Source organism: Prionailurus bengalensis, chromosome B1 (assembly GCF_016509475.1).
Source record: "Prionailurus bengalensis isolate Pbe53 chromosome B1, Fcat_Pben_1.1_paternal_pri, whole genome shotgun sequence".
Taxonomy (NCBI): Eukaryota; Metazoa; Chordata; class Mammalia; order Carnivora; family Felidae; genus Prionailurus; species Prionailurus bengalensis.
The window spans coordinates 77,565,345-77,584,690 of record NC_057344.1 but is presented as its reverse complement, the minus strand read 5'-3'; the positions used below and the strand labels follow the sequence as shown (position 1 = coordinate 77,584,690).

General features: G+C 35.5%; 1 protein-coding gene across 8 annotated transcripts in view; it reads left to right on the top strand.

Annotated features, from left to right (window-relative positions):
• DCLK2 (doublecortin like kinase 2) overlaps positions 1-19,346 on the top strand; it is a 153,124-nt gene that overhangs the window by 18,783 nt on the left and 114,995 nt on the right. For all 8 annotated transcript variants that reach the window (XR_006295278.1, XR_006295273.1, XM_043567721.1 and 5 more), the window contains exon 2: positions 2,774-3,108. Coding sequence is in view for 6 of the 8 variants with exons in the window: in XM_043567721.1 (XP_043423656.1) it covers positions 2,774-3,108 (335 nt within the window). In the remaining 2 variants the exon portion in view is untranslated. The remainder of the gene's footprint in view (positions 1-2,773; positions 3,109-19,346) is intronic.

The following is a 19,346-nucleotide window of genomic DNA, read 5'->3' as shown; positions in this document are numbered from 1 at the left end:
TTTAGCATGTGAGCTAGCGCATAGTAGGTACTCCTTGCATATTATGAGGAAGAGTCCAGGCCTAACTGAAGAACACTCTGTGGACTGTTATTTGTCTGCCATGCGTACAAGGAAGGGGTGAGGCTCTGTCTAGCAGGCGATTGCTGGTTCAAAACTTTATATATTATAGAACTGATCTACAAATCTTTGTTTTTTATTTTTCTTACTTTTATTTATTTATTTTTTTCAACGTTTATTTATTTTTGGGACAGAGAGAGACAGAGCATGAACGGGGGAGGGGCAGAGAGAGAGGGAGACACAGAATGGGAAACAGGCTCCAGGCTCTGAGCCATCAGCCCAGAGCCCGACGGGGGGCTCGAACTCCCGGACCGCGAGATCGTGACCTGGCTGAAGTCGGACGTTTAACCGACTGCGCCACCCAGGCGCCCCAGTCTTTGTTTTTTAAATAGGCTCTATGCCCAGTGTGGAGCCCAATGTGGGGCCTGAACTCACAACCTCAAGATCTGAGCTGAGCTTGAGTCAGACACTTGACTGACTGAGCCCCCCAGGTGCCCCTGATCTACAAGTTTTGTTTTGGTTTTTTTTAATGTTTATTTTTGAGAGAGAGACCGAGGCAGAGAGTGGGAGACAGTATTCAAAGCAGGCTTTGCGCTGTCAGTGCAGAGTCTGATGTGGAGTTCAAACTCACAAACCATGAGATCATGACCTGAGCTGAAGTCAGACCCTTAACTGACTGAGCCACTCAGGTACCCCTACAAGTTCTTAATTGAAACATTATGAAGCAAAAAAGGGAGAGAAGGAGGGAATTAAAATGTACGTGTAACCACACATACACAAATTAAAAGACAGACTTCCTCTACCTGTTTTCATTCTGGCATCCTGAACCTGTGTAAAGAGGCAAAATACAGACGAATTTCAAAGGCAGTTTGCTTGGTTGATACGTCAACTGTGCAGGGACTAGGTTGATCAAGGAAATCTGACATACTAAACATGCTCTTGTTTTGTTTCTCTTTGCCATTGTTTTTTTCATTTATACTGGGAAAGGCTTTTCCCCAGCTGACTTCTCCCTGCCCTTAAAAAAACAAAAACAAAAACAAAACAGTCTCTTGCTGAAATTTCCTTTTCTTCGTCTTAATATTTTGAATCAGAACATACAATTAAGTTTTTATTGTTGGAAAAATAGAGCTTTTCAATGTGAGACTTGTGTTCTCTATAAAATTAAAGCAAAATCATAAGTATTTTTGCTCATAAATACATGCATGTGGTATATAGTTCTATTTTATGAAATTTATGCGTGTATTTGAAATTACATACCACTTCCCCAGATGATTACACTGTGAAAAGTGATTTAGATAAACCTACAGAGATGAAAAATCTAACTGAATGGAGATGGTTGGGCTGGCTTTCAGACTACTGGTGTGGAAGCAGCATTAAAGCCTGTGGCTGGTTCCCTAGTTGGACAGTGGCCTCGTTATACCGTTAGATAGAAGATGTTACTCCTCTTTTTAGACCCTTCTTATATGCCTGATCTGTTACTGAATTGTTTGTGTGCCTTTGGGAGTCTTCAAGTTCTCCATTAATCAGGATTTTAAGAACATCCTAAATCATAGGATGTTAAATATTTATATTAGTAGGTTTTTCTCAGGAATTCCTTTTCACTATTTTGACTATTTTTGTTTTAAGCATGAACGTTAAGACTGATGTCATATAATTATTAAGAGTGAGACTGTTACACTGAAAATGAGAAAAAATACTGGATTCTTTTTGAGTTAGAAGGTATATTAGAGAAAATTTTACAGTGTAGTCCTCTTGTATGCCAGAAAGGTGAGAATAAAAGGATTGGGTGACTTCTGGGTTTCCTGAAAGAAAAATTATGATTTTAAACATATAATTATGAATTATGGTTTTCAACATATAATTATAAAAATTATTTTTCAACCTGTAATTTTGGAACTTAAAATTAATGAGCATTGACTTGGTAAGCTAATCAACAAATATTATAGTTTTTATATTTTACTTAATAAGAATTAGGCAGAAGGCTGCATGAATAAGGAACACATCATTTTAAAATGCTTAATATCCTTTCCCATTTAAGTGAATATAGAAAAGGCTGTCTATTTGAACTATTCTAAATTCACATTCTTTAGTTAAGAAAAAAATGCCTGAAGTATATTTCTTTGAGCTGTCAAAACTCTTCCTTTGTTTTTGCAGTACTTCATTAATTGAGTAAATGATCTTATGACTAAATATATTTTAGACAGCTATGTGAGGATGGAGTAATCATTCTTCAGTTAGGACTGAAATCTGTAATTGGAAGGAGAAAAATAGTTTTATTTCTTTGTGTGAATATATTATTTCTTCCAGAATGAGATTAAAAAAAAATTAAAATGGTTAATAGCTTTTGGAATTAGAAAGTACTCTAGAATTCATCTGATTCAACAACTTGAATTTATAGACAGTGATCTTGAGAACCAAAGTGCAGAGGAGTTATTCGGGGTGACATATTTGATCAGAATAAAGCCCAAATCTCTCTTGTTTCATTTGTCCTGTGCTTTTCACTTCGTAATGTGTGTTATTCTCTCTCTCAAAACCAATCTAGATGTTTAAATAGAGAGAAAGGTGGACAGAATGCCAAAGGAAAAGGATGTGAATCCCCTTCCAGCGAACCTGTTAGGTTTCAGAGTTCACTTAATGGGTCTCCATTTGTTCTTAAGATACAGTGCTTCTGTGGTGAGGATAATTATGCTAATATAACTGGTTTTTGCTTTTTTAGGTGAGAGTTACGTGTGTGCATCAAATGAACCATTTCGTAAAGTTGATTACACCAAAAATATTAATCCGAACTGGTCTGTGAACATCAAGGGTGGGACATCCCGAGCCTTGGCTGCTCCCCCCTCGGTGAAAAGTGAAGTGAAGGAAAGTAAAGATTTCATCAAACCGAAATTGGTGACCGTGATTCGAAGTGGAGTGAAGCCTAGAAAAGCCGTGAGGATCCTTCTAAATAAGAAGACTGCTCATTCATTTGAACAGGTCTTGACAGATATCACCGAAGCCATTAAACTAGATTCAGGAGTGGTCAAGAGGCTCTGCACGCTGGACGGAAAGCAGGTAAGATGTTCACTAGCCCCCCCAGCTCTCCGTCTTACTTTTAAAGTCTCCCTGTATCATGGTAGTTACATATTTGACAATAAGTAGTCCAGAGTCTTATAGAAGACTCTGATTTCACTCATATGTGGAGTCATATGGTATTTCTTTCACTGACTGGCTTATTTCACTTAGCATAATACTCTCTAGCTATAACCATGTTATTGCAAATGGCAAGATTTCATTCTTTTTTATGGTGGAATGATATTTTATTGTGTATGTGTATATATATATATGTATACATGTATATATATGTTTGTATATATGTATACTTATACCATATCTTCTTTATTCATTCGTTTATTGACAGACATGAGCTGTTTCTGTATTTGGCTGTTGTTGATAATGCTGCTCTAAACATCAGGGTGCATGTATTCCTTTGAATTAGTATTTTTGTATTTGGGTAAATACCTAGTAGTACAATTGCTGAATCATAGGGTAGTTCTATTTTTAACTTTATGAGGACCCTCCATACTATTTTCCAGAGTGGCTGCACCAGTTTGCATTCCCACCAACAGTGCAGGAAGGTTCCTCTTTCTCTGCATCCCTACCAATACCTGTTGTTTCTTGTGCTGTTAATTTTAGCCATTCTGACAGGTATGAGGTGGTATCTCATCGTGGTCTTGATTTGTATTTCCCTGATGATGAGTGATGTTGAGCATTTTTTCATGTGTCCGTTGGTCATTTTTATACGTCTTCTTTGGAAAAGTTATCTGTTCATGTCTTCTGCCCATTTTTTAATTGGATTAATCATTTTTGGGGGGCTAGGGAAATGTAAACTTCTGAGGGAAGACTAGAAGTTGAAGAGGCTTCCTATATTAAGTGGAAGGTTTTCTAAGAATAAGAACACCTGTTGACTAGTAGAGTCATTTATGGGTTTGGTAACTTGTAGGAGTCCAAATTAAAGATATTTAACATTTTTAGAAATGTTAGAAAAGCCTAGAAAGGAGAAACCTTTTCTCCTCACCTATATATAATGTTGAAAATGCATTTCAAAAAAGTATTTTGATAGGAATGTCTATGTGAGTTTCATGGAGCACCATGGAGGTAATTAATCAGCATTTCTGAAAAATATACAAAAATTACACAGGAAAGTGAAAGCCAAATTATGGTAACAATATATCAGGAAATCTAATGGGCTAAAGAAGAACAATTAGGCTTGGTGCCCAGGTGGCTCAGTTGGTTAAGCGTCCAGCTCTTCAGCTCAGGCCATGATCTCATGGTTCGTGAGATCAGGATCTGACCGTGTGGAGCCAGCTTGGGATTCTCTTTCTTACTCTCTGTCTGCCCATCTCTTGCCTGTGCATGCTCTCTCTCTCAAAATAAATAAACTTAAAAAAAGAAGAAAAATTGGGCAAATCTGAAGAATGCATGAATACTGAGTTTTGCCACAATCAGATTATCATTCCTAAAAAGAAACATGTGGCTTCTGAAGTATATTTTTTTCCTAATTTCAGTAAAGGTAAATTGTTTGTATTTACATTTTATTGAACATTATAGTTTCCAGGATTAAATTTGTTTCTTCATTCCCTTTTGCTTCTTCCCTATAGCGCACTTAATGTACTCTGAAGTGTTTAGCTCATATAGTGCTGAAAATGAAACATTGGAGCAGTGCCTTCTAGAAAAAATGCAAGAAGGTAGTTTTCTAATTTCCTAACACCAGATTCCTAACACCTAGTTAGCTGATTTTTTCTTGAAACATTAACAGAATTTAAAAACTAGGTTCTAAAAATTCCAGCAGATTATGTTGAGCTAATAGTGACTTTTCTAATTAATTAAATTGGCGATTGGAAGACATGACCTTTCGTAGCAGCCTGCCCAAGGTTCATAGTATGAATGGCAACAGACACTTTACAAATTGAGTTAATAGCATGGCACAAGACAAGACTCATTGTGCAAGTGAGTGAAAATTAATTAAAGTAAAATAAAGATGTGGCAAGTTAAATAACTAATTCTTGGTTGACACAGGAAGACAGGAAACAGAGACAAACATTTAAGACCCCTAACAAAAAGAAAAATGAAAGCCATAAATGTGCAAAATTAAAAAACCTGAATGGCATATAAACAGTAAATGCAGATGAGATTTTAAAAATTGAGATTGAAAATCTCCAAATGAACATTTTTCAGGGAAAATGGAAGTGAAATACGGAAGTTGAACATCTAATTGAAATGGGTGATCATTGAAATGTTAATAATTATCTAAAAAATTGCCTTCAAAGAAGCTCCAGACTAGATATATCAGTATGTAAAAATGTTAACTAAAGCACAAGCAACCCCACATTACCCACATATTAAAAAATACTACACTACTAAGAGCTGGACTTAATGACAGGAATTAAAGAATGGATCACTGTTAAGAAATCTGTTTATACATGAGATCTAGAGGATAAAGCATAAAGGCACATGTAATCCCAAAATGGTTGTAAAGGTATTTGACAAAATACAAGATTAATATTAGGTAAAGATTTAGTAATAGGGGCACCTGGGTGGCTCAGTTGGTTGAGCATCCAACTTCAGCTCAGGTCATGATCTCGCGGTTCGTGAGTTCAAGCCCTGTGTCGGGCTGTCTGCTATAAGTGGGGAGCTGGCTTCAGAACCTCTGATCCCTATCTCTCTGCCCACTCCGCATGCATACCCACATGTTCTCTCTCTCTCAAAAATAAATATTTATAAAAAAAATCAGTAATAAAAATGGACAGTGAAATCTCTAATACACTTCTAAAAACTACCACCTGACACAAAAAGCTTATGTGTGGTAAACAAATGAGATATTGGAAGTATTTCTATAATAGGTGTGAGGTAATTGCCTGACAGCCCCAGTATTCAACATTCTTCTATGTATTCTCCCTATTTTTTATTTATAATTTAATTGCAATTTCAGTAAGAACCTAAATGAGATTTTTTTTCTGGTGGGGGGAGGACTACCCAAGTGATTTCAATAGCTAATCTGGAAAAAGAGGCAGAAAATTTTGTAAATAATGATTAATGTGCTCTTATGCTACCAGATATTAAGTCATCATCCTGATTCCATACCAAAAATAAATTCCAAGTGTTTTAAAAATATATACATCAAATGAAACAAAAGAACTAAAAGAAAATATGTCAATAGTTAGGTTGAAATGAGAAAGGAGTTCCTAAGCATAAAAATTGCGGGAAAATCACAAGGGGAAAGGTTGGCTAGACAACTTACAAAATAAAAATTTACAGATGTCATTAGCAAGATTTAGATCCTTTGTATTGAGTTATAGTAGTTGAATAGGAAAAAAACAACACTGCAATGGCAAGATAGATAAAAGACAACACCTTGAAAAGAGAGAATTATAAATACTGAGTATAAAAGAGTTCAATCTCACTAAAAAATGAATTAAAGCACTGAGATAGTATTTTTGATATTTAAAATGGACAGTTTTTAAAAAAGAAAATTTACTTTTTTTGAATATGGAGTGAATTGGTATTTTCAAAGAATGTTGGAAGTATAAATTTTATAATCTTTATGGAAAGCAATTTGTTTTGTACAACTTTACAATGTTCTTACTATTTGAATTGATAAATTAACTTCTAGGAATTTATTCAAAATAACCTGAGATGCAAACATGATTATGCATAAGAATTTTCATTTCAGCAATAAAAGCAAAGGATTCAAAACAACTTAAGATCCCTAATGTAGAAAAGAGCTAAATAATAATACCATAGAATTCGTATGTAGCAGCCATTGAAAATTATATTTGGGGGAATATTTATAAAGACCTGGGAAAATGTTGAGTGGAAAAAGCAAGAAAAAAAACCTCTGTAGTATGTTTTCAATTTTGTGTAAGAAAGAAAAGTAGAGGGAGATTTTTAAAAAACTAATTCAGAAGGAAACATGATTATAGTTGCCCTCAGAAATCCAGTATATGCTGTTCTGATTTCTAAGCAGACTTTCTCATGTCTGCTTAGAAGCAAAAACTTAAGCACTGAGAAGGAAAACAAAGACTGATTTCAATCAGTTGTAAAATGAAAACATTATGAGTTAATCTTTGAAATTTTAGCATATGACTATAAAACGTTACATGAATCACTTTTGTCACTATATAGAACTTACAACATTACTTCCCATGTGCAAAGAAAGAAGATATCTTTAAACTTTCAAATAAAGTACTTCTCTGGAAAAATTACAGATTTTACTTTTGATAGACACAATTTTTAGGTGTCATATTTTCAGAATTCCAGGTATCCTTAAAAGCTATAGTTTTCTTGGCATGCTGATCCAACACCTGTGCTATAGGTTGACTTGCTATTTAAAACTTGAAGTCTGATTTTTGGCTAATATGTGTTATAATGAGAACTTTTATTTCTTGCTTTGAAATAGCGTAGGAGGGGCGCCTGGGTGGCGCAGTCGGTTAAGTGTCCGACTTTAGCCAGGTCACGATGTCGCGGTCCGTGAGTTCGAGCCCCGCGTCAGGCTCTGGGCTGATGGCTTGGAGCCTGGAGCCTGTTTCCGATTCTGTCTCCCTCTCTCTCTGCCCCTCCCCCGTTCATGCTCTGTCTCTCTCTGTCCCCAAAAAAATAAATAAACGTTGAAATAGCGTAGGAAATTTGTCTTATGCTTAAGGTTAATGCAAATCTTTGATCAGTGTTCATTTTGATTTGATTTTATAAAATGATTTCTTTTTTAAAAATGTATGTATTTTGAAAGAGAGGGGAGAGGGGGAAGGAGCAGAGGGAGAGGAAGAGAGAGAATCCTAAGCAGGCTCTGTGCTGTCATCACAGAGCCTGACATGGGGCTTGATCTCATGAACAGCAAGATCATGACCTGAGCTGAAATCCAGAGTCAGATGCTTAACCTACTGAGCCACCCAGACACACCTATAAAATGATTTCTCTGTGGGCATGTAAAACAATCTGTTCTCTGAACATTTTCAAGAAGAGGACAGCTTCATTTAGGTGAAAAGAAAGGAATGAGAAAGGAACCTAGATCTGTTAATAAGTTGTCCCCACACAAAATTTTAGGCTGTCTGCCTTATCTGGTTACTTCTGCTCAGGTGCGGTTTTTTTTTCATCTTACATTGATCTGATATTTAACACAAGGATAGAGTAACAATTTATAGGCAGTTCATCATGAACAGTCACTGATCTCATCCTGATACCTATGCTAGAGTCTTAAGGGGCCCTGGTTATCTTTTGTGGGCTTGAAGGCTTTCTTGATTAAAGCGTCATGTGCCAGTAGCATTATTGTTAAAACAATGTCCCTTGGATCTTCTCTTCCATCAAAATGGATTATCACATCTTCCTAGTAGTATTGATTTCATTTACAAGGTAGACTTGATTAGTACATATAACTCATGCATTTTATATCTCCTTATAAAATCACTTCAAATAAAGTAATATTTTAGGATTTTATCCACGTTAACTCTTGGTGGTTCTCAACTGGGTACGATTTCATCTCTAGGGGACGTTTAGACTGTCTGGAGTCTTTTTTTTTTTTTTTTAATTTTTACTATTGAAGTACTGTTGACATACAATCTTATATTAGTTTCAGGTGTACAGCATAGGGATTTGATAATTGAGTACATTACACAGTACTCACCAGAATAAGTGATTACCATCTGTCACCCATTCATTGAATGGGAATCCTTTTTTGATGCCATGCCTGGGCATGAGGATTCCCCTGGCGTGTAGTAAGTGGGGAGAGGCCAGGAATGCTGCTAACCATCTTACACTGCACAGAACACACACAGCATAATTTGCTGGGGTCCAAGAGGTCAATACTGCTAAGATTCAAAAATCATGGTGTCAAGTAAGTGAAATGATTCAAAAAGAAAGACTTGTTGGATTGTTACCTTTGTTAACATTTAGGCCACATGCTAAACTTTATTTCAGAACTTAGAGGTGTTCTCATAGCTAGTCTGTCTACTTCTTATCTAGTTGAGGCACGTGTGTCAGCATGATACGGTTTATAGTCTTTGTTGTATGATGCTAACATGCAGTTGGGCACTACAGTTTCACAGGGGATTAAATAAAGATGTCCCAAATGGTTTTACATGTATTTCAAGAGAAATCTAAGAAATAATGATTTAGTCTTGTGGGATTTTAAGTATTTAATACTTAAAAGTGATGTTATCGATTTTTTTGAAGAAATGTACAATGTATGTGCTTATAGATGAAGTGACTAGAAAAAATTATCTGTAAATAGAAGTCATGACTATTTTCCTCTTAAGTAGTTTTTTTAAAACTTGCAGTTAATTTAGATTAAATGCTTTACTCTTATTTTTTAAATAAAACCTTGAACTTTTAAGTTAAAAGAATTGAATAGGAGAATAAGGTTTACTTTTAACATTTTTTCAAAAGAGTTACTTTCTTATAATAAACTGCAGCAGGGGGGAGTTCTTTATAACTGTTTTTATTCTGTTAAGAGAATGAAAGGTCCAAATATAGCTTTTGTCCACATGTGTAAAAAATTCTAGCTTTTAGCTTTCCCAGAAACAGCAGAGTTTTAACATAAAAGAAACATATTTAGTAGAATTTTGGAACAAGTTGATTCTTGTCATGGGCAGAGGCAAAGCAGACTCAGAAATTGCTAGCAGTTGATGCTTGGGGGTAAAATACTTCCAGACTTTGGGACCACTGCCAGTCTGAGGATTACACACATGCAGTAGATCCTCTTTGGGGATCATGACAACCCCTTGGAGTACCTTCCTCTTATCACTCATCTTAGGGTTTATGAAGATTTCCACCATCACTTTTTAAAAAGTTTAATTATTTCATGGATGCAATTATATGAATAATAACTTATTTTTGTACCCTTTCTGGCATGACAGCTTCTAGTGAAAGTTCACTTCTTTGTAATAGACCTGACCATTCTTATTTACAGCATTTTTTTCCCTCAAAAATTGCTACATAAAAATCAAATGGTTGATATCTGTTTTTAAATGTTTTCTGTGCTTCATTTAATCCTGGTATATTTTTTCCTTGAAGTAGATGAGGACAGAGTTTGGTATTAATTCTCCCACTGCTCCCACTGCATGCATTTCTTTTTGTAGATAATAGAAATCTAGATGACTGTGTTTTGTCTTATTAGATACATCTTTATCTCTACAGTGTGAGTAGCCCTGATTTAATTTATCCCAATCGGGAATCAATAGAGTAAGAGTAACTAGTAGGATTTTTCAGAACTGGAGAAAGTCTAGGCATAGGAAGAGAAAACATTCGTTTGTTCTTTGATCCCTGAATGTAAGCAGATTTTAAGGAGGGGCGGGGGGGTTAATCTTAGTTTTTGATTTAATGAACCCTCTTTTCAAAGAGTGATATAAACAGCAGGAAGAAAGAAAGAAGCACTTAGATATCTCTCTTATTTTTTTGTTGAAGTAAAGTTTGTGTTTTGCCATTCTGGTATCCTTTGTATAAACAGTTTCCCCTGACCTTAAATAATATTTTCTCCCTTTTAATGGAAAGCTGGAGGAAAACACTAAAATCCTGTTAGTAGTCACTGCAGTTGCAAATCAGGAAAAGAAGAGATGTTTAAGGAAAACAATTTCAGCTTGCAATGAATTATGCAATGTAAAGTGTAGCTGAGATAAAAATGTCATCATTGCAAACTCTTTTCTTTCCTTATTTATCCTTGGATGTCTAAGCTGGAGTAATGCATGGATCATAAAATTGTGTTAGATTCATTGTGTTTTTGTTATAAATGTATTTTGCAATGGTTATAATAATTGTTAAAAATAGATTTTGTTTCATATTTTAGAATGCTTAGAATAATAGCTAACAGCTTAATTAGCTAATAGATTAAAGCTAGTAGCTTACTACAGCAGGCATTAGTGCTTTATATTAGTCTTCTCCACTAGTCCTCACAACAATCTTGAGAGTTTGGTATTACAATTCCCATTTTACATTGGAGAAATTAAAACAAAGTAACCATTCAAAATCACGCAGCTGGTGGTGGAGCTAGAATTCACACCCAGGAAGTATGTTCCAGCCCCTCTCCACCAACATACACATACACACTTCACTGCTGTGCTGTAAGCCTCCATGGTCAAGCTCTGTGAAAGGCTTTAGTGATAAAGATGAGGGATAGGACAAAGAACTAATAAGCTAATCAGGTTATTTCGGATTTAAAAAAATTTTTTTTTAGGTTTTAGAGTGATACACTTTTACCTGGGGTTTATCTGCAATGCATTCTGTGTAATTGTAGATTATATGACAAGATTATTCTTTGAATAGGATCTGAAAAATGGAAAAAAAGGTTAAGGAGTAATTATATGCTTGACAAAAAGATGACTTCTAGAGTTATTTCATAGATTTAATTTTTTTAATTAAAGAATATGACATTGCTGAAAATATAGAAAAAATAGGAAAAGTAAATGTACAATCTTACATTTTAACATTATTTTTAATACCATTGAGTATCCTACCCATATTTTTATATACATTTTTTTTTTCTTAAGAGAAAATTACCCAAGTAAAGTCCATACATTTCTATTGGAAAATTCAGATGTTGGGGAGGAAAAAATTTTTCTCTTTTAATGTTCTTCTGGCTGGTCTAAGAATAAAATTTACATGAGACAAATTAACAGGAGAAAATCATGTTTAATTTTGTACATACAGACAGTTCACTTAGACATGAGATTTCAGGATGGACCTAGAGGGTATAAGGCTAAATGAAATAAGTCAGAGAAAGACAAACACAGTATGACTTCACTCTTATGTGGGACTTAAAACAAAAGAAATATAAGAAACAGACTGTTAAATATAGAGAACAAACCTGATGGTGGCCAGAGGAGGGGGGAGGTAGTTGGGGGGCAGGGATGCAATAGATAAAGGAAATCAAGAATATGCTTATCTTGATGAGCACTAAGTACTGTATGGAATTGTTGAATCATTGTGTTGTACACTTGAAACTAATTTAACACTTTATGCTGGGGTGCCTGGGTGGCTCAGATCATGATCTCACGGCTCATGAGTTCAAGCCCTATGTCTGCGCTGACAGCTCAGAGCCTGGAGCCTGCTTCAGATTCTGTCTGTCTCTCTCTGCCCCTCCCTGCTCATGGTCTGTCTCAAAAATAAACAAACATTAAAAAATTTAAGAAATATAACACTGTATGTTAATGATACTTCATAAAAAAAATTACCTTCCAAAAAACCCCACATTAATCCATTGTGATAGAGATGAGAATTAATAGTTATTTTTCAGGATGTTATTGCTAGTGGGATGGGTAAGTGAGTCTGCTGTGGTGTTAGAAATGCTTTATAGCTTGATCTGAATGGTAGTTACAGAGGGATACACAAATGGAAATATTTATCAGGTTGTTTGCTTAATATTTGTGTACTTTATGTAACTTACACCTCAATTTAAAAAAAAAAGGGAGAAAAAAGAAGAAAAAAAATGTGATTCCAAAAACAGGCAACATGAGATATATAATGTCATTCTGGACCTGAGGAGAAGGGAACAGGAGTCCAAGCTTCAAACGGAAGGAAGGCAATTCACAGGAAGAATGGAAAGAGTCAATGCTTGGTAAACAAATGTTTGTTGGGCCACCTAGAAACCGTGGCATATAGAGGACTTTGATCAAGCAGGCCTTGCTGGGTTCCTTCCTGTGTACCATACCTAGTTCATATTATACTGTCGTTACATAGGGTGATAATTCCCTTCCTGGTGCAGGTCCTAGATCTACATTTTTTTCAGGCAGATGTTGGAGGGAAGGTCAAAGTTTCTTCCTGAGCCTTTTAGGCCTTGATTGTTTTCAGCTGGAAATAATCTTCATGCCAAAGTTGCACATTTTGGGGTGATTTGTTTGAACTCCTTTACAAACAATTGAAAGAAATGCAAAGAGTGAAAGTTTCTTTTCTTTTCACATTTGCCCTTCTTGCCCAGCCTCGCTCTACTTCCTAAAGCGAACTACTAATACCAGTTTTGTTAATGCAATTTAAATACATATGTACACATACTTTTTACATAACATGGTTTTTACGTGTAATCATGTATCCTGCTTTTTTCACTTATTGATCATACTCTTCTATGTTGCTACATAATCTTCATATTTCATACATAAATGACTAAATTATATTCAATTGGCTAGACATACCATAATTTATTTAACCTATTGCTAGGCATTTGGATCATTTCCAGTTTCTCATTCTCTTATCCTCTAGTCATCTTGCTGTTTATAGATTTAACATGTTCTGGATCATTTCCTTTCCTTGGTGTAGATTCCTCGAGGTAGGTTACTGGAAGAGGCTCAAGTATTTTGGGGTTTGAGAGACAGCGATACTATCAAAACTGTAGACAAACAGTTGTCCTAGTTGGCAATGCCACCAGCATGTGCCCCAGTATTTCTGTAGCTAGGAGAGACTTATAAAAAGACCAGACATGACAGCCAAGCTGAATGCACATACTTAATTTGTTGCATGGAAAACGCACGTTCTTCCAAATTCCTTGGAAAAGCCTCCACCTCCAACTTGGATACTTTCTGTTCTGGAAAGTAGTTTAACAAGAAAAGCCAGTTGACTTGTGTATAAAGTTTTATACCAGAGGCAGGTGCTGGCCAACTAGTCCTGAAAATGTTAAGTTTAGTAGGGAGAGATTATTCTTTTTAATCTAATAACCCTTATTTTGGTACTATGTTGTCTTAATCTTGAACTGAAAAATCTATCACTTCATTCAATGTTTGCTTTATAATCTTTGCATAGATGCCAAAAATCCCATGGATATGTTTCTAGTATTTAGTGAATTCATGTAACTTTTTGCTTTGTGATACTTTGATTCAGAATTAACTCAAGGAGATTATTTGAAATAGATGCTTTGTAAAGTTAATTGTTGGCTTTTGGTGGTCATCGATAACTTTTGGATTTGTTTTGTTGTTTTTGTAATTTATTATGAATATCTGCTAATCACAATTTCTACCAATGATTACCAGTTGATTAGATTCTGAGAAAGGGTCATTTTGGTAAAAACAAAGACAGGTGCAAAGTCAGTGTAGTGTTTTAGAATGTGTAGCTTATTTAGGAAATTATTTAGTCCAGCCTGCTAATTTTATAGATGAGAAATCTTTGGGGGCCTGTGATAGCTTTTGAGAACCAGTTGGAATCTTGGGTTCTTCTCTTCCAGTTAAAGCCTCACCAACATTTTCTTTGTAATCTGCTTGTTTACGGACCACAGAGCAGTTCATAAACCTCTACTTTGGCCTGTTTTACTCTCTTCACTTTAGGGAAGTTTTTATTTTCAGCCTTATGACCATGGATTTTTCTAGAGAGCAAAAGTTAGGCTTGACCCTGGTCATCCATATTCTTAGGATGATGCCTTATAGAAGAGGAACTAATTGAATCTAATTTAAAAATTCCTTCATGGAGAAAAATAGGGCTAGAGTCTGTATTTCCTTTTTTTGTAATCCTGTGCAATTTTCTGGACTTAAAAGTTAACCTCTTATAATATTTTTTTAAGTGAGGAAGAGCACCATACTTCAGTAAGACTAGCTTTCATGAATATTCTCTCGTTGTATTTTTAGAATATTTTAATTGTAGTGTGATGCAGCTGCCAGACTCGCAGCACAAAGTGTTGGAAAGCTCCATAGTCATTAGAGGTTCGCCTCCACAGAAGTTTAATTTTCAGAGCCCAAGGACTGTTGCAATGAAGCAGCGTTTACCCAGAAGGAGCATTCTGCTTTTCCTTGCGCATTTCAGGCTCTTCCCAAGACTTGAAATAATACAAGTTTTATTTAAAATTTTCTTTGTTTTGTGATGGTTTATGGCAAGTTTTGCTAAATATGAGCATGAAGACGTTTGATTATATTTGAAAATATCATTCTTTGTTTGCCCACATACTAAGTCATTAAAATGCCATTTAAGATAGGAGTTATGGAAGGTATTTAAATATCTGTGTCTGGGTACGTACTGAAACTGACATTAGGTTACATGGTTGTGTTTCTGAAGGATTAAGTTTATTAAACACCTAGTCTGTAGTATCACTTATGGTATATATTTTTAGAAGTAAAATATGGTTGACACATATCGTTGTGAAATGGAAAGCAAAAGTTGTGCACATGGATACTTGTGGAAGTCTCATTCGGCAACTTAATCCAGATTTTAACATTTTCACTTAATATAGTAGCCAAGATTTTTACATGTAGATAAAAAATAAAATTTTGAAACTTTTCTAGAAGTTTTAAAATTGATTTTCACCGCCAGATCATTCCTGCCCAGGCAGCACCAGTCAATGTCTTAATCACTAGTTTAGCCTCTAGGATTTAAGAGGGTTGTGGTCAGTGTGATTGACCACACTGAGGAGCTGGTTGTGTGCATCAGAGTCAGAAAATGAAAATTGAAATTTGATTTAAACGTACTCATTTCCTATGACACACAGTCACACTCTAATATTGAATGACACAAATTTCACACTTAGGCAATGGGGAATGTCATTAAAGATGTTTTTAACGATGGGACTAACCCTTAGTGCCAAATATTGTGGCAGACTATTTACACATGTTGTCATTTAATTCTGTGATCACCCTGAGGGAGGCATATGGTGATATCTCTGCAAGGAATGCTATATTGCATACCCAACGAACTCTAGTCCTTTGATGTCAGTTAGACATCTTGCATATGATAGTGCATTTATGTCTGCCTTTGCTCCAGACATTTTTCTATTTACTCTCAGAACTTGTTATCAAGATTCAAAGGAAGATCAGATTTATCACTTTATAATCATTTTTAATGATTTTCCAGAATCAGTTATGTAGCATGATTATTTACTTTAATCTTTAGACTTAGCTCCAAAGAGCTTCTTAGACTTTTCTCAAAACTTCTGTTCACCTTCACATGATGAAGAATTTATTTTCATTTAGTAACTCAAGATGTCCTAGATTTGGTCTATGGAACCATTTGCAAGTTAGATCCCATGTCTTTTTGATATATTTAAGGATACATAGAGTAAGGTTTATAGGGAACCCCGTCAGGGTCCTGATTAGACTTTGTGGCAAACAAAAACACCGTAACAATTCTGTATCCCAGTGATTACTCCAGGTCTCCTGTTCTCAGGTGTCCTCTTTTTTTTTTTTAATTTTTTAAAGGTTTTTACTTATTTTTGAGAAACAGCGTGAGTCACGGAGGGGCAGAGAGAGATGGAGACAGGATCTGAAGCAGGCTCCAGACTCTGACCTGTCAGCACAGAGCCCAGTGCTGGGGTTGAACTCATGAGGTGTGAGATCATGACCTGAGCTAAAGTCAAACGCTTAACTGACTGAGCCACCCAGGTGCCCTGAGAGAACTTTGTTCTTAAGGGGCTTGTGAGTATTGAGGCATCTAGAGATCCAGTGACTGACTGGTAGAATGTGTACTGGTATCTAATGGGTAGAGGCTAGGGATGCTGCTAAATATCTTACAGTGCACAGGGCTTCCCTCCACAGCAAAGAATGAGCTGGTTCAAAACATCAGTAGTGCAGAGATTAAGAAGCGATAGCCTAATTTAATGGATATAAGGAGGGGGAAATAAGGATATGGGGATTTTGAGAGGGAAATGGAAGTTGTTTTGGAGTGGCCAGTGTAAGAGATGTAGGTAAGTACATATGTGGTTGAGTATAGGTTTTTGAAATTAGGTCAAGGGCAAGATTATGCACAGCATACACTGTATTTCCAAAGGATGGGAACCTCAAAAATTGGGCTATGGATCGACATTGACGAATTGGAGGAGGATCAGATTTGCATTTTGGAAAGTTCACTTGGAGAGTGTGAAATGAGTTAAGAGAGATGATGAATCCTAAAGGATTCCCTGTCCCAGAATGTGGGAAGTTGTTTAAGGTAATATTATTTCATTGTTGTAATATGTTTTATGCCCATGGGAGGTTGTTCCTAAACTGTATTCCAGATAAGAAGCAGACATTCCTAAAGAAATTTAGGTAGTTTCAGAAAGTAAAGATTTGGTTTTAGCAGGAAATGAGAAAATTGGTGTAGTGGAGTTTCTTAAATCCATGGGCAGAAAGTATTTGGAGATTATAGAAAATCTTCACAGTGTGAAAAAGTGGTATTTTACTGCAATTCATTAATTATCCTTTGTTTTTTATGCTGTCAAATCATTTCAGATGTTTGTGGCAGGATGGATATCAGTATTGTTATTCAGAAGAAATGCTGAATGTAGGTAATACTGCCTTTTCTTATTTTTACTGGAATTTTGACTACTTTTTCCCTTCCTTTCACAGCATACACCTGATATGATCAGGTGATCTGTGACCACAAGGTAAATTTATATTTGAGAAAATCTGTTGTAGTATGAAAAGTTCTGCAGTATTCTATCTCCAGTAACACATTTATTGTGAATGACTTAAAAATATAGTCACTATGATAACTAGGAAACCTGAATACAAAAGTGCTTCTTGGTTTAAAAGAAAAAAAGAGAAGAATACTTTTCCTTAAAATTATTATAGTGGGATAGAAAACAAATGGTCCAGTCTTCATTAGTCAATTATGATGTGATCTAATGGAATACTTTATAAATTTTAATAGCTTTAAAAATGTAAATGCTCATGTGCTTTGGCTAATAAGATGTTATCAGAATTATATTGTTCAAGGTAATTTATTGAAGAATTATCCCTACTTTATTTTAAAAATCAATAGTGTTCCACCACTCTGGAAAACAGTATGGGGGTTCCTCAGAAACTTAAAAATAGACCTACCCTGTTATCCAGCAATCACCACCAGGTATTTACCTAAAGGATACAAAAATACTGTTTGGAAGGGGCACATGCACCCTGATGTTTATAGCAGCATTATCAACAATAGCAAATTATGGAGAAAGCCCAAATGTTCATTGACTGATGAATGGATAAAGAAGATGTGGGGTGTGTGTGTGTGTGTGTGTATATATGTCTGTCTATCTATCTATACACACACACACACACACACACACACACACACACACACATACACACACTGGAGTATTACTCGGCCATCAAAAAGAATGAAATCTTGCCATTTGCAACGATGTGGATGGTGCTAAAGTATATTATGCTAAGCCAAATAAGTCAGAGAAAGACAAATACTTATATATGGAATTTAAGAAACAAAACGGATGAACATACGGGAAGGGGTAAAAAGAGAAGAGAGGGGAAACAAACCACGTGAGACTCTTAATGATAGAGAACAAACAGAGTTGATGAAGGGAGGTGGGTGGAAGATGGGCTAGATGGGTGATGGGTACTAAGGAGGGCACTTGTGATTAGCACTGGGTGTTGTATGTAAGTGATGAATCACTAAATTCTCCTGAACTATTACTACACTCTATGTTAACTGGAATTCAAAAAACTAACTTGAAACAAAAATAAAATAAAAATAAAAGTAATGATTAGAGTATTGCAATGAAGTTGATGATTTTATACTAAAAAAAAAATCCCTTCTTGTCCAAAATATTAAGTGGAAGAGGTCATCTTTTTCTGAAGTTCGAAAACCTGTGTGGTTAAGTCCATCTATTTCACTTTTTAATAAAAAACCTAAACACTTAACAGGGGAAAAAACAAAAAATATTTCTTCCTAAAATCAAAATTTTCTTTAGGGGCACCTTGGTAGTTCAGTCAAGCATCTGACTTTTGATTTCAGCTCAGGTCATGATCTCATAGTTCATGAGTTTGAGCCCCACGTTGGGCTCTGTGCTGACAGCCTGGAGCCTGCTTGGGGTTCTCTCTCTCCTTCTCTCTCTGTCTCTCTGCCCCTCCACTGCTCTCTCTTGAGCATACTCTTTCAAAATAAACATTTAAAAAAAGTTTTCTACTTTACTCATGGAAATAGAAATTGCTTTGACGGAGTGCCTAATCTCCATTAATGATTTGGGTTTTCATGCAGTTGTGTTTGCAATTTTCGTACTGATATATTTAGATTAATTGAGTGACACATAAAATTCTGTGTCATTTATGTTGTATAATGGTTCCTGGTTAACGACTTCCTCAAACTATGTTTAAAGCAGTTTAGACATTGATATAGGGAAATGGGATATATAAAATATAGATAGGTCATCTGTAAATTTTATGTATATTAAAAATATGTAAAAATTTCCTTGTTAAGTCAACATCCACTGTGCTAGTCTATACTTAATCAATCTGTAATGCTAAAGCAAATCTGTGGTGCTCAGAAGTGCTTAACACGTATTCACTGAGAGCCTCTGACTGCCAGCTCATCTAGAATGCAGGTGAGGTAAAGCCCCAACTCTTGAGGTGCTTTTGCTCTATTTGGCAAAGAAATTGAAA